General features: G+C 36.7%; 3 protein-coding genes across 3 annotated transcripts; all 3 read right to left on the minus strand.

Moving 5' to 3' along the window:
• Window positions 1-2,230: 2,230 nt before the first annotated feature.
• On the minus strand, window positions 2,231-3,657 carry LOC104434450 (L-Ala-D/L-amino acid epimerase-like). The gene is made up of 5 exons (XM_039307312.1): window positions 3,595-3,657; window positions 3,027-3,361; window positions 2,847-2,908; window positions 2,651-2,723; window positions 2,231-2,522 (listed from the first exon to the last, which is right to left on the minus strand). Coding segments are annotated over exons 1-5 (474 nt in total). The 5' UTR covers window positions 3,598-3,657; the 3' UTR covers window positions 2,231-2,521.
• Window positions 3,658-3,684: 27 nt separating this feature from the next.
• Window positions 3,685-5,469, minus strand: LOC120286126 (L-Ala-D/L-amino acid epimerase-like). The gene is made up of 3 exons (XM_039307311.1): window positions 4,907-5,469; window positions 3,981-4,087; window positions 3,685-3,805 (listed from the first exon to the last, which is right to left on the minus strand). The coding sequence occupies exons 1-2, from the start codon at window positions 5,339-5,341 to the stop codon at window positions 3,983-3,985; spliced, it is 540 nt and encodes a 179-aa protein (XP_039163245.1). The 5' UTR covers window positions 5,342-5,469; the 3' UTR covers window positions 3,685-3,805; window positions 3,981-3,982.
• A 9,494-nt stretch (window positions 5,470-14,963) lies between these two features.
• On the minus strand, window positions 14,964-16,012 carry LOC104421878. The gene is made up of 2 exons (XM_010034022.3): window positions 15,792-16,012; window positions 14,964-15,375 (listed from the first exon to the last, which is right to left on the minus strand). The coding sequence occupies exons 1-2, from the start codon at window positions 15,964-15,966 to the stop codon at window positions 15,200-15,202; spliced, it is 351 nt and encodes a 116-aa protein (XP_010032324.2). The 5' UTR covers window positions 15,967-16,012; the 3' UTR covers window positions 14,964-15,199.
• Between the last annotated feature and the right edge of the window lie 6,222 nt (window positions 16,013-22,234).

Raw genomic sequence — 22,234 nt, forward strand, 5'->3', positions numbered from 1 at the left:
CAATTCTTGTCCCACAAATGTCGAACCTTTAGTTCAGACACATCACCTCTAGCTCACCACAACAATTGTGCAAACAATTGCTCTCATGTATGACTATTTGATTGATTTTTACCATCACTTGATCATTTCTAGATTCACTATGTCAATAACCAATCTTCGATCACATTAATTCGGCTTATTAACTTTAAAATCGTTCAAAAGCATTAATTTGGTCATAACGTCTAAACTTGCTTCAAACATTTTAGAACATTATAAAATCGTTCCAAAGCATTAATCTGGACATAAGTTTTTAAAACATTTTAGAGCGTTATATCCGATATTAATTTTGTAATCATTATAGAGTATTATTTTGGGCATTAATTTATAACCGTTATAAACTTTATTTTGGGCATTAACTTTGTAACCAATACAAACATTTAATTTAACCATTAAATCTAAAACCGTTTCAAAACATTAATTTGGTCATTTGAATCTAAAACCGTTTCAAATTATTAAATTGCCCATTGATTATGAAATCGTTACACATCATTAATGTGACTATTAAATCTAAAACCGTTTCAAATATTTAATTTAGTTGTTAAGTTTGAAACTATTTTAGATATTTAATTTGGTTATTGATTCTAAACTCACTTTAGATCATTAATGTTGCCATTAAATCTGAACTCACTTCAAATCATTATTTCGGCCATTGAATCCGAACCCACTTTAGATCTTTGATTTGGCCATAAATTTTGAAACCATTTCAGATCTTTATATTTTCAACCCCACTCAATCCGATTGAGTCAAATGCAAACATATTTGCAATATTGTTTCTCCTATTCTAACGTTAAATTGATAATAGCATGTGACATTCTTAGGTTCATCACTAACTTATACTAACATATTAGCACAATCAATAGAACTGATTGTCCAAATCAATCTCTCGTTCCTATAAATCAATAAGTGACATTTAACAATATACTATGACTATCCAGACAATGTGAATATTTCAAGAATATAATGAACCCATAAGTTTTGATGACCATTTAATTCAATCATTTGTTTTTCTATGTCTCGATTGGACAAAGGCTATAGAATTATTTGTCAAGCCACAAATTTAATCATATTCCCAAATAGGACATCAATATTTTATTTTGCACATATATATGTGCACTTGTGAACCATAACCATCCAACATACAAGTTAGTATCGTGCCTCAACTCTAAGGATTTTACATGAGCCCAAAACATGAATGATTAGTTTTGACCTAGTTAAAAGCTTTCATGTTGCTAATCGTTATATGCATATGTCATGTTCAGTGAACTTTTCTAAGACAAGCACCTATGTTCAAGCTCAAATATCATAATATCCAATGACTTGTATCTCATCATCCATGAGGCATTCAATACTCAATATTGAAGCTTGAAAACACACTGGTCTTAACAAGATCATCAATATCCTCTTAATGATTCATCGACCACTAACCGTTAGTTTCACGATAACCTTTTGCCCATATTCTTAACACCTTAAGAATAGATTCAATTGCAAATGATCTTATAGACCTATTCATATAATTAGGACAACGAACAAATATTTTTTTGCCATTAAATAAAATAATGCAATTTAAATCCCTAACATGTAATTATTGTATGGTTGTTTTTTAGGGCATAAAGCCAATAGTTTTAACTCAATTGATGTCGAGAAAGACTAAAGATAGGAGAGCATGCACAGACATCTTTTGGAAAAACACTACTGAACTACGACAGCCCGGACACTGAAGTGGTAAGATACCAACCATCCGATACTGTCTACGAAGCTAACAAGCCACTCGGACCGAACAAGGCCAATAAAGATGCTAACTGCCACCAACAATTGATGCCTTTCGAGAAGGGGGACCTCTTTCGGCAAAAAATTATACCAACAATTCGAATTATTATGCTCCTTAAAAGGTAAAAGGAAAGCTAGCAAGACAGAAATAGGCAAGATGCGCACCTCTTTCGCAGCAGGGAACTTTTCCTTAATAGATGCCTAATCTGGCTATGATATTTTAATTCCCTAAACCTTCGTAAGGCCGCTCACTGCTGCATTGAGGCACCCAGATCACATTTTGAAGAATAGAATGGATAGACAGAGTTTGGCATATAAGCACGTAGTCAAATCCGCACAGAAAGCAATTAAGATCTGTTCAGAGACACAACAGCTCTAGAGAAATTTTTCTAAGAGAGTTGATATCGAAGTTCATCTAGGTCCTTTAATTTTGGGCTAAACATCCCAAGCAAACCAGTCCAGAACTATGCACACAAAAACAAACACCACCTGGGCTCACTTGATTTACTAGCCAATTGTTTAGCCAGATAAATACAAGGCTAATCATTGCACCAATTATCCTGAGCAAATGAGCCAAGTGTTTCTATGTCATCAGAAGCCACTTTCTATAGCATGAGTTGATTCGAACGCGACCAAAGTCCACAAAAGATGGGAAAGATACACTTCATGACTGATCCAAACACAGAAGTTATTTAAGTAATTGACTTTCTACCAATCTGAGATTCAAATATAAGATAAAGGCATAGCATGAAACATCAGAGAATTCTTATTCAAATGAAAAAGTAGATCAAAGAAGGTCTACATTTTGATAATACATTAATTGATGGGAAACAAAAAGATTTACCAGACAATGTTATCCCAATGAAGGAAGCCACCATGGCTTCTGGCATTACTGAATCTATAATTGGCACCAGAAACTAGAAACAGAAACCAGAAGATGGTGTCAGAGCAACAAAACTTCACTAGTGGTATTCATCAAACAGTTCCAACTTAAAAGTAGGACTGTAGAAAACCAAAGTCAATAGCTCAGTCAATAGTACCTTTGTAACCACCAAAAACTGGATCTTCTGCTAGCAGTAAGGGAGTATCGAGATCAATGAACCTGCACAGATTTCGAATTAACTTTTCTGAGATGCAAAATATCTAATGCATTAAGGAGCTATGTATCGGATGAACAAGATTGACTTAGCAACAGTATCAGCAGAAATGGCAATACTAACTTGAAACAACCAAAGCCAGTAGCAAGGTGGCCAGCGAAGCCCATGGCTAGCCTAGTCTCAACCATACCACCAATCATCAGGTCCAAACCATATTCTCTTGCAAACTCAATAATATCAAGGGCCCCAAACACTCCAAGTTTCGTGAGCTTTATGTTAATGACATTCGCTAAATTTCCTTTTACAATTGTCTTAATGTCATCTAAACTTTGGCAACTCTCATCAGCTGCAACAGATATCCCATATTTCCCCATAGCAATTTGACTGCCATGTCCAAGACCTTCCCAATCATCTCTATGAACTGGCTGCTCAAAGAGAATGGGAGTAACCCCCCATCTCTTTAAAGAATGAAGGAGAAAACAGTTGAGAAAACTAGACAGCAGTAAATGAACCAGACAGAAAAGTGTTTGAAATGCAAGGAAATTCAAGTTCTCACATCAAGTAGAAGGTTTCAAAAACCCCCTTTTTTTTGGTTAAGCAAAAAAGGAGAAAGAAAGAGAAGGTTCATAATCTGCTGACACTTTGATGCAGGCATAACAGAGAGATTTTGCATGTCTATAACATTCTTTACCATGGAGTTTATCAAGGACTAGAATAGCTTCTGAAGACTTGTATCCTTCATTAGCATCCAGAAAACAAGTAGGGTGCACAGCCCATATTGCTTGAAGAACCTTGATATCTGCTTTCAGATCCTTGCTCACCTTGAGCTTCAAAGTTTGGAAACCCTGTTTCCGACATTTAAGAGCCAACTAAGCAGCTTCAGCTGGTGACACAATTGGAATCTGCACATGTGGATGACAAACTCGATTGAAATTCTCTCCCAAAGAAATAAAACAGAGAAACTGAAATCGAAGACATTATTTATATGTAATTCAAAGACAGGAGTAGGAGGCTTTGCCAAGATTATACATTTTGAGGAACTATCTTTCCATTTGATAATCAAGATAGAAACTCAACTGTTATGTTGTTAATGTATTCAAAGCTCCACCAGATAATTTCCACAATGGTGTTCCGATGCTGTTGGCAACTGCATCAATCAATGCCATCTCAACTCCTGCCTGAACCTTCAATTGAAATATATGATGCCATGATAATAACAACAATAATAGTCACGAAAATTTTAGGGAATTCGGGACTGGGATACCCCAGTTAGTAGAAAAACAACGAATTACTTCTGACATTATAACAGGCCTGATTGATCATAATGGTAATAACTATTTCATTCTACGTCATTTCGCTGAATTATCTCAACGCGAGATTCTTCCACAAGCAAGCTTAGCCTCAACTTCAGTGGCCCAAGTCACCACAGGTTTGAAACAAACTTATATTAACGTAAACAATGCCTATGATCCACTTTAAAGCTGAATAAAATGTAAAAAGCTCATTCGATAACCACACAAAACATTGCGAGATATTCAAAATATAGTCAAATTCAAAACAATCAACATTGGATTTTTTCTCTTTATTGAAAGAGTTACACATAAGTTAATCGGCCTATTTTCAGAATGACCCCCATGAATCCATCGCATCCACAAAACCAAACAAATTTCAATTCACAAAGATGAAAATTCCCAGCACGGCGAATGCAAAATCACCCGGTAGCAAACAACAGTAAGTGAAAGAAAATCACAGACTAAGATGCGAACTCGAAAGCACAGTCAAACACTGCAAAAAGAAAGAGGACAAGTTAAAAGGAGACAAATATCAAGATGCAAAAACACATATTCCCTGAGATAGCGCATTCGATTTCTCAGACACTCCTTCTCACTCATTGATGATTATTTGACCCACGTATATGATATTTGCACACACCATTCATGTATACGTTCTCTAACACTGAACTAAAACAAATTGAGCCCAGAACATCTACCGAAAGAACTCACAGAAGCGAACTCGTGTCCAGGAAGAATGGCCGCTATCTCTCCCAAAGCCCTCCCCAGCGCCATGGCGGGGTTCCTCCTCAGCACCTCGCAGGCCTCCCTCGCCTTCTCCTCCGCCGTCACGGACGGCAGCACCGGCTCGTCCCCCCACCCCGCGCAGCCGTTCCTCAGCTCCACCCGCACCGCCTCGTTGCCCATCCTCTCCAACCTCAACGTCGCGATCGTAAACGGCGCGGCCAGCGGCACGTCCAGCGCCCTGCTCTCCGCCCTCCGCACCTCCACCACGAACGTCTCCATCAGGCTGCCGAACCCCAGCACGACCGGGGCCGGCCGTGGCGGCGCTACGGGGCCGCAGTAGGCGCGCGCTCGGGACGGAAAGTTTCGGTCTTTCGGGCGCCCGTGGACCGAGCGCGGGAGGGAGAGGTTCGAGGCGAGCATGGCGGCGGTTTTGGGGGGTTAGGAGGAAAAGGGTATCCGGTATAGGGTGGTACTGAGGGGAGTGAAGAGCCGCCATTGTCAAGCTGTTCCTTTGGTTGCTTTTGTTCCTGGTTAAAGAGGTTCAGAGCAGATCGAGGATAGGGATAGGATAGGGAAACGTAAACAAGAGATGGTACTGAACTGTTTTGGTTTTTCCTGGTTTTCAGGGATGGTGATGACTGGATCTGACACGAATTCCGAAGATCTCTCTCTACGCTTCGTCTTCTTTCCTTTTGGGGCAACGATTTGTTTTTCCTGGTTTTCAGGGATGGTGATGACTGGATTTGACATGAATTCCGAAAATCTCTGTTCTCTCTCTCTCTCTCTACGCTTCGTCTTCTTTCCTTTTGGGTCAACTTTCGTTGGTTTGTTTTTAGCTGAGGTGAGCTTGAAAAAGGAAATCAAATTATGGGTCCACAAGATGATTTGTTTCCAAAAGTACTTTTGTTTCTTTTTTTGGTCAGATGTTTTAAAGTACTTGAAAAAAGACTCCTGGATGACATTTTAGTGCTAAAGCCCAATACACACTACAGGCCGGCTTTATCGTATAAGTACATCCATCGTTCGGGATGGATAAGAATCGATATCGTAAAGTGTCTTTTCGATGCTTTTTTAGGGTTTACTGATTAATTAATTGAGGTCTTCATGGCCATGGCCATGGCCCTCACTGATCAGTGGTGTGAAAGATGTATAAAACTTGATCATTCGATTTTCTAACCCTTTTTATTGATCATTCGATTTTCTAACCCTTTTTTAGGGTTAATATCTTGAAAAACCCCAAACCTGGCATACACTTCAGAAAAATTTATCCCAAATATTTTTGACCATAAAAAACTCCAAACCTGACATCCGTGACAAATTTACCCTGACTGATTATAAAAAAACCCTAAACTGATATATTTATGACAAATTTACCACAAAATAATTTATTCGACCACAAAAAGCCCTAAATTGATAAATTTGTGACAAATATACCCTCCGTTAAATTAGATTAATACCACAAAAAAATCACAAAAAATATAAACTATGACAAATGGAACGTAAAATCTCAAATTGATATACTAGTAAACTGTCATATGTTATTTAATTTAATAATTTGACAGTAAAATTTAACGAATACTAACAAAGGGTAAATTTGTCACAAGTGTACCGGTTTGGGGTAAATTTGTTAAAGGTATACCAGTTTAGGGTTTTTGGTGGTCAAAAAAATAATTTGGGGTAAATTTGTCACAAGTGTATCAATTTAGGGTTTTTTTAGGGTATTAATCCTTTTTTTTTAAATGAAAACATTCAAAAGAAAAGAAAAGATTTAATCTTGTCGGGCCGACAAGGCTATATATTTTTTATGTGGGCTTGTGTTGGCATTGTAGGCCAGATGGATCTAAACTATTTGAAGAAGGAGAAAGGCAATGCTTTCACATTAATTAACACTGTGAAGTCTAAATCATCACGACAATGACGATGATGATGACGAAAAGGAAGGGGATGATGGGGACGACGACTACGACCCCGCATCATCTCTCGAGTGGAGCATGAATCGAAATCCCACATGTAAAAAGCTTTCTATATCGGAAAGTGGATGAAGGCCCACGGCCACGATACAGTTCCATGAGAACCTGAATCTGACCCTTGTAACATCTGTGACCCTAATGGCCTGAATGGGAGATATTTTGCGGCCCTTACCCTTAGCCCCTAAAATTCAATGGCCTGTGAGAATGCAAGGGGCGTTTATCTCTAGGGTCAAGAGACTGTACGCATAGATTTTTGCGGCCCTTAGGCCCTAAAAATCATTGCCTCGTGAGAATGCAAGGGGCGTTTATCTCTAGGGTCAAGAGACTGTACACATAGATTATATGTAAATATATAGAATTAGCTTTATCACACGCATGCGCCGATTGAAAGTGAATGGAAGCACCGACATAAACAACAAACAAAAATGGATGACGAGAGAATTGCACTATGTACTTTCCTGCCCCCTCTTACATCGTACTATTATTAACATCCTAAATATTTGTTGAAGGTGCATTTGGTAACTATTATGTTCTTGGAGGCAATTTCCACTTGAAAATAGATTTTTTTTTCTAATTATTTTCTCTAGATGAATTTTGAGAATTCGAAAGCGCTTTGTTAACTACACAAAAATTTATTCTTAAAATAAAAATGTGTTTAATGCAACTTTCAAATTTTCTCTTGACTTAAAATTTCTTCTAATTTTTAATAATTTTATTATATTTTTCTCTTTGTTTCTTCTTTTTCTTTTCCTTTTTCCTTTCCTTTTTCTTCTTCTTTCCCTAACTACTCATCATCCTTGGCCATGGCTAATGACTAGCTAGACTAGAGTCGACCCCGGGTTGGACAACGTCGAGCCTCACCGGCGAGGACAAGCTTGGGCGACGGTTTGGCTAGTCATTGACCATTGCTATGGCATGCGACCGATTATAGGAAGAAAGAGAAGAGGAAGAAAAAAGAAAAGAAAAGGGAAAGAAAAAAAGAAGAAAAGAAAATGGTATGGGTTTGATTTTGAATTATTCTCGAGAATAAATAAACAACTTTTAACTTCATGATTATATTCAAAATTTATTTTTGAAAATAAAAAATTCTTTTTGTTCTAGAAAACAAAAGAATATAAATATTTACTATTTTACAAGTTACCAAACATCAAAGTTTTCACTAGCATCAAAGTTACCATTATGACTCTATTTATTTTGTCCAAAATGAATAATCTGAAAAATATATTGTTTAAAAATAATTACATATAGTACTTGATTAATTATTTTAAGTGATATAATCGATCTTTTATGAAAACTGTTTTTCAATTGTTTATTTCTTATAAGTGGAACATCGTTTTTTTTTTTTTTTTTTTTGATGTAGAACAAAGAAGAATTTCACCACCGCTAATTAATGGATGTCTCGACTCCTATCACCTTCTACATAAGGAGAAGTCCAAATTCCTTTCCACCGCCATCAAAGTTGACGCTGGACATGTGGAATATTCATAGTGGAATACACTTAATAATTTCTTGTTCTTTTTTAATGTTTAAAGGTGAATAAATAATTTATGTGTCCATTGCATCTAGGGAAAATTATCCAAAAAAATTAAACCTATTATCTTTTACCAATTTAATTATAAACCTTTAAATTATACCAATTAAGTTATAAATTTTTTCGCGTTGTGTTAATCAAGTCCATTTGACTAATTTTAGTTGGAAATCATTAATGTGAACACTGGCCATCTTTCATAGCATGAGCAGCTGATGTGGTCAAATTTTTTAAATATTTTTTGAATTTTATATCAATTTTATTTATTCTTTTCTTTTTCCTTTGTTTTTCTTTCTCATTTTTTCCTTCTTCTTTTTTTTTTTTTTTTTGTTTCATTGGGGCATCAAATGTTAGCCACTAGCAAAGATCATTAGAATGTGGGGAATCATCGGAAAGGGTGACCACTTAAAACCCTCACTTGGGCGCCTAAGTGAGTAGTACCATCGAAAGCCAACACGACCAGAGGATAAAGGAAAAATAAAAAGAAAGATTAGAAAAAAAAAAAAAAAAATTCAATAAAGATATAAAATTAGAATATTTTTAAAAATTGTCTATGTTAGCACTAGTTGTGCTATGTAAAATGATCGATGCTCGTATCAACGATTTCCGACCAAAATTAGCCAGATTAACTCAATTGGCATAATGTAAAAAGGTTTAGAATTCAATTGGTGCAATTAAAATATTTATAATTGAATTGGTAAGAAGGCAATAAGTTTAGAACTTGTTTAGAACTTTTACAATTCTCTAGTAACATCTATAATGTCCAGAGAAGTAAACTAAGTAGACATAGTTTACATCGTTGGCTCATCATTTTCACACACTTTAGGCGGATTAACATCAATTCCACATCCCTAGCCATCAATAAATGCCCTCGAGAATCTTGAAATTCCATGTCTATTATAGTAAAAGGGTGGTGAATAGGAATTGTCCAACATTGCCTCTTTAGCATTTTTTTTTTTAATTTCCTTATAAAATTTCCCTGAATTTTTAGGTGGTTGATAATGTCAAAAGAAAATAAAGAAGAAGAAGAGGAAGAAGAAAGAATTATGAATTGGTTCTTAATGCTTGATTACTTTTCATTTAATCTGCAAATTCTCTATTATTAAAAAGAATAAAATGCATTTGAATAGTAAAAAGATGAGCATAAATTGGCAATCGCTAGCCATCTTATATAGCATGCTTAAGTGGATATTTCTGAATTGCTCCATCAATGATTTCTTATGACAATTAGCTAGATTGACTAAATTTGAATTTTCATAATCAAGTTTAAGACTACATTGGCAAATTTGAGAGGTTTAGAACTGAATTAACATTCATATAATATATTTATAATTGAATTGGTAATTTTTCCATTTCTACAACTATCAAAGTATATATTGCTATCTTCCGCAAAAATTGTTCAAGTTTTTAATTAACCCATTTACCCCCTCCCGCCTAGATCATATTGTTACTCCTAACAAATCAAAGTAAATTTAAGTTCTAATGAAAATTAGTGAAGGAATGCGATATTATAGACTGAGGGAAGTTTTTTTTTTTTTTCGAATATTTATCAAGTGTATACCTAATTTATGATGTCATTAAAGTATATGTCATAGATTTTTATTTGACATGAACGGACGCTTTTGCTTTTGAAGGTACATTTTGTTCCTCCCTCTTATCTATCATAGATTTTAAACCACGGTCTTTTTGTTGAAATGAAAAGAAGTACCATCCCATTTTAGAAGGCATCAAATTCTTGATTTTTTACCAACTAGAAAGTTGATAGCCTATGGTAGCGACCTGAACCAGCAGAAAGACATATGCCAAGGGTTGGATTCTCACTTCAATTTTTTTTTTTTTATTTTTTTGGTTAGGTAGATAGCTAGATAGAGTTGTATTTACAGAAATAGGTAGATGTCTAAGCTTTATTTGGCCCATGTCTTGAGTGTGGCAACTCTTCACACCAACCAATTGGTTGGTTGCATGGGGACATCTTATAAGCTTGCATAAAAGTTATTTAGGCTAAAGGAAAGTTCGCCTAGACTACGGTATTCAGGCAATGCATAAGAAATTAGAAATCATTTTGAAAAACCAAAAAATAGTCCTATTTTCCCTTTTGTTGCACTTGTGCTTTTCTAATTTGGCTTGAACTTAAGTGCTCATCCTTTATTTTTATTTTTATTTTTCATTTTTTCCTTGTTTTGTGTTTTTGTTTGGGCCAAAGCAAGTTGATCTCACGTTTTTTCAAGTGAAGTCCCTATCCCATCATCAACTTGATTAACCCTTTCTGTCGAGTAACCATTCCTCAAAAGAATCCACTACAAACAAATAATTGCAATTAAAAACGAGATTCAGTTCGAGCACTAAGAAGCGGATTGAATTGGACTAGTTCTAACCTCCCCAGGTCAGAGTCAAGTTAAAAAAAATAAAAGGTGTCATAATTACTCATTACTAAAATGCCCATTGTTGTTTTTTGCTCAAAACCTAGCAAAAAAAAAAAATCCGTGCCCATTGTTGATCGGAATGTTGGGGTTGACGACAACAAAAGCTTTAAGGACATGTGGCCTTTTCTTCTTATAGATAGTATCTAAAGAAATCATCTAGACCTACATGACAGATCGAGGGTAACGAGAGGTCACCGAAGAAAATAAGAAAAATTATATTAATGGTCCATAAATTTTAACTCAATATACAATATGATTCTTAAAATTTTAATTTATTCAAAATAGTTCTTGAATTTAGTTCAATGATGCAGTATCATCCCTAAATTTGTTATTTATTCAATGTGATCTCCAACCTTTTGGTACATATTCAATTTAATTCATGAACTAGATAATCTAGGGACTAGATTAAATCTAGGGATATAATATTCTATGAACTAGATTGAATATTTACTAAAAGTTTATGATTTACATTGATAAATTAAAAGTTCATGGACAACATTGTACATTAAGTTAAAATTCACAAATCACGTTAAACAGAGTAAAAGTCCATAGATCATATTACAAATTAAGATAAAGTTCAAAGATCATTTGTGTGATTTCCCAAGAAAATATTAAATTGCCAAAGCTAAACACAGAGGCTCAAAGCACACCAATCCAAGAGGAATCCAACCCTAGTGGATTATGGAATCATGTTTATATTTCACTTTTCTTTTGGTCGTCTTAGGTAGTGCTAGTCGCACTTATTTTATACTCAGACGCCAAAGTGAGGATTTGCTAGCTGCTACTAATCACACTACCGATTTCTCTCCCCTAGAACAGGAAAGGAACGGGAGTGTGTGCATAGCCAAATTCTAGAAATTGTAGATGTACATGAACACATCCTCACACACACCTGCAAAGAGACTAAATAAATGGAAGTGCCTCACTGACTTGACTCCACTATCCTTCATGTCCACTGTGTGATGGTCTTTTTCTGCCAACTCTCAAGCCAGCAACATGCAGAAAGCTTAATCTTGGTGTCGTTTTACTTTAGGAACGATTATGCATACAAAAAAAAACCCTCATGATGAAAGGATATTTTGCAAAGTAAATAGCAATTAAAGCTTCATTAGTTCAAAGTTTTGTCCCTTCCATCGAAATCCTGGGTCGGTCGGTAAAGCCCTTGTCCTTGTAGAGGGAGAGAGGACCTAGATCTATATGAGTGGGTGACCTCACTAGAAATGATGCTTACACACACCTGCTTACACACACCCCCACCAAGAAGCGCCAACTTATATAGCCATTAGGGCATTGGGCATGAATGCTCAACGACACAAAGCAACCCCAGAAGAAACACAATATCTCGCTCTCCCTCTCTCCCTCATAGACCCACAAGAACAGTGATATGATGTGGAGGAAGTGGAAGGAGCAGAACGATGGGATGATCGGTGGTGTTGGAGTTAGTGAATGCCTGTTACTGTTGTGGGCAGCCTTGCTTGCTCTCTCTCTAATATCGGCCATTCTCTTGTCTTGTGCAGAGGGTGCGTCTCCCTCCTCCAAGACCAGAGCAGCTTCGGCTGACGACTCTGGCTTCTATGGTGCTGGATGTGCCGCTGGTTGCGGTGCTGCCTGTGGCGGCGCTTGTGGTGCTTGATGTTGCTGTAGGTGGTTTCTACTTCTCACTGACTTCTCATGAATCTGAGATGTGGCAAGAACCTACACCATTCTATTTTCACATCAGAGAAAATCCAAGAGTTAAACTAGATCCACTTTATCAATTGTAATATTGATGAGCTGCTATTTGAAATATGGCTACCGTGGCCAGAGAAAGAGGCAGCTTTGCATATGATTAAGTTTAACTAGTTGCGTCAATTTTTCTTCATGATTTTCTTCTCGTCTACTTTTTGCACCTCTAAGCTTGCTGAAGTTTTCCAAGAAAGCTCCTGTAAGGGTATTCAGATGTTATTGTCCAACCAGCGTGTTTGTGGCTATAATTTCCTTTTGTTGAGCCAAAATCTGCATGTTTGACTATAAAGAATCTACTAGTGTGGTTGGCATGCTATTAATTCGACATTATGTCAAAATTATAGCACAAAATCAAATTCAAACACACGATGTGCAACCCTAAAAATATTCTCATTAGTATTAATGTTTTCTTCCGAGTCATGAGATTAATCAAGTATTTCATGGACTGCGATTTTTAAACTCAAATCGATTAAATAATATGATAGTGATGCAGATGATACCGACGATATCTCACCATTAGATGGTAGACTCTTACTTGAAGAGAATGGGCCATGAGAACCTCCTTAAAGGACTCCCCACATCCATTTTTGGCAAAGAAAACGCCGAGAATGATTTCATAATCCAACGGATACATGTTGTGTGCTAAAGAAGCAATGAATAACTTTTTGATGGCGAAAAACCACGGTAGTTATTACAAGAGTGAGTCTACGGAGAATACCATGTCTATGTAGATCAGTACCATCATAACCACTAATCACGTGAGATTAATTGCCTAGCATGCACCATAATATTCGTAGACTGAGACTCTGCAGTACTTTTCCCAAAAATCATATAGGTGGCAGGTGTTGCTCAGTAAGTGGCCTTGATTATGCATAAAACAAAGCAACATAACACTTTCATTACTTAGGTTTAATTGCTCCCCTGTGCTGTTACTGATGAACCGGGGACTAAAAGGAAACCAAGAACAGTCCACCCAAAGCAATATCAAGACATCAGCAGATTCTTCAAAATCCATGACAGTAGAACAAAGACCCATGATCCAGCAAGAAGGATTCCGAGTTAAAAAAAAAGTGAATCAGACAGACTACAAATTTCTCCGGAAAAGATGATTAGAAACAAGACCAGTGCACCGACCAGAATGTTTTTTCCTATCTCACATAACAAGAGATGGTTGATCATTAGTCCATAGACTCCCGAGCGAACTAAGGAACTATAGCCTTGTGTGTGTAGCAAAGAAGAATAATACTGGGTAACAGACATGATCTAAATGCAAGAAATGTCATCCTACTCCAAAACAAACTTATTCCAAATTGATCATTATCAAGACAGTCTACACAACTGATTCTGTCCTTACAAACTTGCAAAGCAATCAGACCGTCTCCACAATTTAAATTGCTTGCTATCAGAATCAGTATCTGAGAATGTAGAATAAGCTGCATAAACTTTCTTCTTTGCCCCGCAACACATCTGCTGCCTCACTTTCTTCAAAGCATACAGGCCAACCCTGCAAGGTGCCCTGATAGTGCGCAACAAAATGGTGAGTGGGCATGTAATGTACAACAAGCAACAGGAACACATGCATTCTGTAGCATTGTAGCAGCATCCGAAAGTCTTCTCCTTTGAAGTTAAATCAGAGCAGGAGGCAGGCGGCTTCCTTGCCATTTCCGCTATGAGGAATTGGATTTAATTACATGCTATTGACCTCGAAACCAGATACCACTATATCAAGAGAGTATGGACATTGCCTAAGGAATTTTCTTATCAGAGAACGTACGTAAGCTCTTTCTTTTAGAAGGAGAACCTGATTCTTCCTTCTCTGCCACTTTTTATACTTTTTGCTAGTTTACACCTTATCAAACACCGTCCAAATTATTCAATTCCTGTCACTTTTTCTGAACCCCTTTTGGCCCTTCTTTGTCAACTTAGTACCAGAGAAAGTAACTTCCACACACCCTTCAGATGCTGTATTCTTAAACCTAGAGGCAGTGCAATGATTCCCCTAATATGCTATATATTCCTTCAGTCAGTACGAAAACTACTCTAGTGAATAGCAAGACAAGAGAAGGTAGTTCATTTTGTCAGCTCAGGACATCTTAATTCTTTCAACACAAGCAAATAAAATGTGTAAAAAATAAATGAAAGAAGCATGCACAGAACCTTAGCTTCAGTGAGCATCCGACTGCATCGTCAACTGAATCTATGGATAGAGAAAAGGCCGTAGATGTAATTCATTAGTTAATGAGGTTTTGCTTCATTCTGACTGTTTCACTGTAGCAAAAATCACATCAGAATGGACTTGTCGGTCTCTACCTATTTCATTTTTACGAAAATCAGAATAGACCCTTTGCAATCTTGTACCAGTTCAACCATGTAAAAGCTCAGAAGGTAAGAAAATGGAATAATTTAAAATAAATTCCACTTGAAGCAAATATCTTTATCATTCACAAATTTACATCTGATGCTCGAAACAGGAAAGATTCCCACACAAGTAAATTACATTACTCCAAACAAAACAACAAATTGTCCACACCAGAAGCGCAGGATAACAGATCTAGAGTCCTATCTATATATCAACCTTATCTATTCCTAATCGACAGTCATATGACCTTGTAACGAACAGATTACCAATCTCTCAATCACTGTCTTCACCGCCTTCAAGATCTTCACGTCTAACGTTAGAAGGAAGTTGATCAAGTAAGCTCTCGTCATTTTTTCCGGCCAATTTCCGCTTCAAAATTTCCTCAAGAATTGATGGAATCGCTTCCATGTTGCCATCATCGTAAAATTTCAAGATCCTCGTCTTCAGTTCTGGAAGGAAGTGAGAATTCACTTTGAACGTAAGTCAAAATCTACATCACAAAGCAATCACCTATTTGTCCCCCCCAAAAAAAAAAAAAATCACCTAAATTTCACGACCATCCAAACAAAACAAAGCACATACAATTCAAGTCCTTTTCTTATGTCAAAATGTAACACCAGCTGATCACCCAACCGATATATCAATTTGGAAGGACAAAGCAAGCCCCAGAAAAGTACACGGAAAACTGAAAAAGAAACGTGAAACAAAACGGTGATTGACAATCATATCTCGTGGCAATTGCCACTGTATCAAGCTCAAAAGCACTGAAAAGACCACATTTTCACTTGCACGATCGCCAAGAGAGCAATTTCAATCAAGAAAGAGCAAGAGATGAAAAATAACCGCACGTCTCTCCATCCCTAACCTTCTCTGCCGACATCATCGGCATCATGGGAAGCATCGAGCTCCTGATCTTGGGTCTTGTTCTGCTCGTCGTGGGAATAAAATCTGACCCTATTGATAACTGAGGATGGAAAGGAAATGATGGGTCGATTCCATTGGCAACGGAGAGAGAAGCTCCTGAGCAGATTCCGGCTCATGGCTTCTCTCCAGTTCAGGGTTCAAGGCAAGATCAAGAATCAAGATTCCAGGGTTTAAGGCTAGGGTTTATAACTGCAAGGAATTACCAATTAGTTCGTTGATGATTGCATCGTGGGCTTTTTGGCCCAAGTTTGGATTTTTGGGCTTTTTTCTCAAATTTTGGGGAAGGTTTTATCTCGGCCCAATTTCTGGTTCTGAGCCTATCATTTGGGCCAAAATTGTCACTGGGCCTGTTTCGGCTCTTTTTCTTCTCATGTTAGTGCTTTTGATTTGTTTGAGATTATGAAAAGCGACGCGGCATGCTTTAACAAAGTAGGTCAAAGAGAGGCCGCATATATATAAAAAACATTTAAGCCTCATTGATAGGTGATACGCAATAATTTGAGAAATTAAGAATGCGTTTGATAATCATTTTGTTCACAGGAACAATTTCTGATAAGAAATTATTCTATTTTATTATATTCCTAAGAACAATTTATAAGCAAAAGAATGCGTTTGATAACTGCATAAATTTCTTGATTCTAGAATAAAAATAAAACAAAAATACGTTTGGTAACTGCATAAAATTTCTATTCCAATTCTTTTTTAATTACCTTTTAGATGAGTGTAAATTTGATATTGAACTTTCATGGACCACTCATCAATATAATTGTCTTTATGTGTGAAGAAATCATATTATATTTTCAATTTCAAAAGAATTCGAATTTAGAATTCTATTCTATTCTAAAATTCTATCAAATCATAGAAATTATAATGATTAATTATATTTATACTAAATAATAAAAATATTAACTAATCATTTTTTTATTAAATAGTAAATAATAAACTATAGTATAAACTATACTAATATACCTAAAATATGTAATAAATATAAATACTAAATAATAAATTAAAGTACAAAATTAAATATGTATTTTTATATATAGCAAATATATATTTTAGAATAGAAAGAAATCAAATCATTTTTTTTTAATTTTAGATAATTTTATTATTTTTTTACTTTTTACTTTTTTTCCTTTCTTTCTCCCCTTCTTCTTCTTCAAGGTGGCCGGCGACCTCACCGGAGCCTCATCGAGGGTGAGGTCGCCGACCCTCGGTGAGACCATGCCTCGTCGACCAAGCCTCCCGAAATACTGGGTGAGGCTCGGCCGAGCCTTGGATCGGCGAGCGGCCTTACCCAAATCGCAAGATCGAGCTCGCCACCATTAGTGAGGCTCAACCTTGCGGTGCCCTAGCGAGGTTGAGCCTCCTAGCCATGGTGAGGCCAAGCCTTGTCGGTGGTTGGGGAGGCCTCGCAAGCTCGCCGGACTTTACCCTAGCTTAGCGAGCCTTCGACAAGCACGCCAAACCTAGGTTGCAAAGAACTAGCGGAATGGGCGCCGGCAATGGACGGGCGGCAAAGATCGTAGATGGCAGCAGTTGAAGAAGAAGAAAGAGGGAAGAAGAACAAGAAAAAAGAAAAGAAAATAGAGAAAATAATTGTTTGATTCTAGAATTGTACTCAAGAACAAAAAAATCAACTTTTTTTTACTTCTCGATTATGTTCCAAATCTATTTCCAGGAACAAAAAGATATAAATTTATTTCCAGGAACACAAATTTTACCAAGCACATTTTTATTCCAAATCTACTTTTAGAAACAAAAGAACATAAACAAACACTATTTTGCAAGTTGCCAAACAACCCCTAAATGGCCAAAAAGAGTGTTCCATTTGTCTTTCTGTCTTCTCTTTTGTGTGTTTCTCTTTTCCGGCTAAAGAGGAGCCTTTTGAGATTCACAATCGCGGGCTTCTCCTCCTATGTAGGCCCATTAATATATTGATCTCCGTCAACATTCTCGCCCTAGCATCACACACTTTTTTTTAGCTAAAGGGCATGGCGTAGTGTATTAAGTGACCTAATCACAATGGCTGGATGTCGATCTTACATAAAATACACACTACTCAGTCATTAAAGATAAGTAAAACATACGTAGATATTACCTGATGCCTAACTTGATTCATGGAGATAAACAAATATATCATTGTGCAGCCATCTTTATCTAGACTAAGCAACCATGAAGTGTCATGAGGTATAAAGAAACACCAAGATTGGCCATCTTTTGCTTAAAAAATAAGCGGGTGATACACACAATTCATATATATAGTGAGTAGACTTGCCCATCGCATGTCAGCAGTTAGATAAATTTAGTAATGCTAGGTCAAACTTGCAAGTGGAAAACTACAGGTGAGCAAGGTTATTGGGTATTCTAGGGTTTAAAGGACAACAATACATCAGTGTCCATCAATAATTGAAGTGTATATTCTTGCTTGTTGGTTGAGCTCACCTACCAAACTTCTATTAGCTAGTGGAGACTTCTTGATCACTTGAGCCGCACTTGAGTTCATTAAAGAAATGGGGTAGCTCTTCTTTTCCCTTTCCTTTTTTTTTTTTCCTCCAATTTTATGTATATACATACATATACATATAAAGTGTAAAAATTAGCAAAATCTAGGGTGCCAAAAGGGTTTTCTTTAAAGGCGCATGGACAATTGAGGAAAGGAAAAGTGAAGGAATGAGAGCAGTGGGGAAATCTTGATGAGCATGCACAAGCTGTTGTCAAGCGAGTGAAAGCTCAATCATGTCGAAAGATGCAACAGTTACATGATTTTGTCCATATGGACAAAACCAAGCTTTTTTGGGGCAGTGCAGGCCGTGTCCTAAACATAATCATGGATTGCTAAGTATCTTCTTTGTACATTTTAAAATGGATGGGTGATTAGACACCACAAACAACGAGGAGCCATGGAGGACCCGCGAATGCATTTCACCGCCCTTTTTAATCGCTTGATGCTTAGTGCATTTTTTTTTTGACAAATATATATTATAATTTGTGAAATTTCATGTAAACTTATCTATCTCGTTTTTTAAAACCTTTATTATCCTTATCTTGCGATTAAAGTTTCTGCACACCCGATGTCATAAGAAGGTGACTTAAGGGTGCCTCATCTGCAAGTATTATTAAGCAGTGTCCTTATCTCCTATCATCTATCAAATTTCACAATTATGAACTACGAAGGTCAAACAACATGCTTACCGAAAATTTTGGAGGAAAAAAAAGTGCTTTACATCATTTTGGAAGATATTTGTCAAAAATAATTATTTTTATCGTTTAGGATAATTAAACAACTGAATATATTTTTATCATCAATAACAATCTACACATAAAATTTTTCGTTAAGGATGAAAATATTCTGTGTTAATTTACTTTATAAGCAATATAAGTGACTATTTTGAGAAAATGTTTTATAAACATTAATTTTCCTGACACCGTGAGCAACAACTACCGACAAATGTATTCAGTGTGTTTTTTGCTTCAAGTTACCCTAAAGTCTGTGACATTATTGCCACGTTAGGTACAATTGTAAAAGTTCTCTTACTTTTTAAAAATAATAATCAATCGTATTTGTTTATTATAACATAAGATGAAACAAAGGTCCACCAAATAAAAAGGCTCTAAAGACAACATTTCTAGTGGACGAAGGCACTACAGAGAGAGAGAGAGAGAGAGAGAGAGAGTAGGGCACGGGAATTGTGGTAACAAAGAAAGAAAAGTCAAAAAAGCATTTTTAATAAGCTTTAGCTATTTATTTATTTAATTTTTTTCTTAATCAGCTCTCTAAAAAAAGACAAAAAGAAAAGCACCAATAAGCTTCGCTTCTTTTCTGGTTAATTACACGCTTACCGATAATCACTCTCTGCTCATTTTCAGGCGATGCCTTCCTTGCTTTGTATCAGATAGCTGATGCCCTTGCCGGGTGCTTTTGATGGCAGGAATAATTAAAAAAGAGTAGAGATCGTTTGCTTTGGCTTTTCCATATCACTTTGATGATTTTCATATTTGGATTTTCCACCAGGCTTGAAAATGCTCCCATGGGTAGAATATGGTAGCAACTCGACATGATTTTGAATGCTCATATTTTTTGTGCAAATACAAAACCTTTGAAAGTGAATCTTTTGCTTTAAATTTGGGATTAAAATACATCAATAATTAACAACAAGAAGACAAATGACTATCGCCGCAGCCGTGATAGCTATTGGGTTTGTCAATGGAAATTTGGTGAACCACGTGATGTGAAAAGTTAGATAATATCTAATTTCAACATGGTCCAAGAACATATCAATCTAACTAATTCAGATAATATTAATTTGATATTTTATCACATATGGTAATCATTGGCCAGAAAACTGGTCTCTCCGTCGAGGCTAAGTAGTGAAGGTGGAACATAGACTCGAGACTCAACCTGCCTCATTAGATACTGTTTATATTAGGAGCTTGCCACCACTTGACAATACTAAATAATTTCCAAAATCAACAGTTCATATCCGCGTCTCCTTTGTATTCGTAGAGTTGTTCCTCCTCCTAATTTAATTGCAAGTCAACGAGAACTTATCAGTCTTTATCATGGGAGGAGATATATTGTACTGAGGGTTAAATATACTCTACAATGTTTGGGCATCGTTAGTCTTTGATCTGGGGTAATTTCAATCCCATATCACTTTCCGTTCGGGTGAAAAGTTTGAGGTTGTATATGAAAGGAATAAATTCGGATAGGCTAAAAGAAATTTTCGATTAGAGTAAAGAAAAGTGTAACCATCGCCGGTTGTCTCTAACTGCTTGAGTTCAAGGCATCCATGATTGCTCAAGCTCGTTGTGTTCATGGCCACGGCCACCATATCCAAGCAAGTCGAAAGTGAGCGGCATTATTGACGATGGTGAGGTGTTCCAAGGCTTGCAAGGATGATGCCCGGTGGTAGGGAAGGTTAGGATCAACAGTTAGGAGGGTTTCAATGGGGGTGATTTAACGTTGGTTTATGTGTTGATGATTTTGCCACTTATGTTGTGCCGTATAAAAATTTTGAGCATATCATAACATGACACGCATACTCTAATGGTCTACTTGAGTAATTCGACGATCATATAAGAAGCAAAAACTGACCAACAATAGGAAGAGTATAATGAAATGACTAATGGTTGAACATTTTAAAAGGTAGAAAGACGCTTTTAAATAGGTAAAAAAAATAGAGGGATGACTTTGATTTTTTAGCTACCGCTATCCAGCATCAAAAGAATCTAATAACAGGCTTGCATACCCGTCAATTGGTTGACTCACGAGGAACTTTTCCTTGCATTTTTTAGTGGAATTACATGAATCATTGGTGACACTAACTCAAATTTCAAAAATTAAATAGATATGTGTATTTTTGTTGCTAGATAGCAATTGAGTGTACTTTTCTCGACAGGAGAAAGCACTAAGTCGATAGGTCACATTCATGTTAGTGACCAATACCCATCTCAGGCAAATCAAGAAAAGGCCATCATAAGAAAGGAAAAAGAAAATTAGCAAAAGGTCCCTTTCTCGATCGCTTGTCACGGCAATTTCACATGACACCATCTGCTCACTTTTAGAACTTGCTGATTTTCAGGAAGAAGTAGTTTCCACGAGCTAACTCATAAACCCTAGGACCGTATGATCGTGTGAATTCTTGTGCCTCTCATAATGCCACTTCGCTTGAATCATTGCGTCTAAGCAGACTTTGTTGTCTTGCACGCGATTCGAAGTTACTGAGAAATTTTATTTTATTTTTTGACCGAGAAAACTTCAAAACCCTAGATTTGGATCATCTTCCAGCAAATGGACCTAGACACGACAATGCCACCTGAGTCTAAAACTCAATAAACGCTTTTGGATTTGACTTGTTTGGGTCCATGCTCTTACGCCTACTTTCTTGTATCTTCCAAATTTCATTAACTACCGTGACACTATGCTGAATTACAGAGCCTTGACACATTTTGAATTCGAATAACACCGACATTGATTTTTCCCTAGAGAGATTCGAAGGGGATACGATTTGACTATGGAGAGCCGACAAAAGAAAAGTTAGGCGATGAACTGGAAAATCAACGACAATACGAGTTAGTCAAAGCATGACAAGAAATGCAACGGAAATTGTAAAGCCCGCGTCGCCACCGTTGACGAAAACGGATGAAGATGAAGACGTAGCTTTCTTCACGTGCCGCCCGTTCACTTCCGAGTCGTAGGTTTTCTTCCTTCCGAGGTGAGAGCAAGGGGTCTGACCAGCTTTGGTTCGCCATCAAATGGTCATGTCTTCGAACTTTCGAAAGCCAAATTATCAGATTGAACGCGTGTGCATCTAGAATTTGATTGACCTGTCTTCACATTATTCTCTCTCCAAAACCGCCCCCTCCCCCACGGCGAAATTGATT

The sequence above is a fragment of the Eucalyptus grandis genome, chromosome 2, assembly GCF_016545825.1.
Source record: "Eucalyptus grandis isolate ANBG69807.140 chromosome 2, ASM1654582v1, whole genome shotgun sequence".
Taxonomy (NCBI): Eukaryota; Viridiplantae; Streptophyta; class Magnoliopsida; order Myrtales; family Myrtaceae; genus Eucalyptus; species Eucalyptus grandis.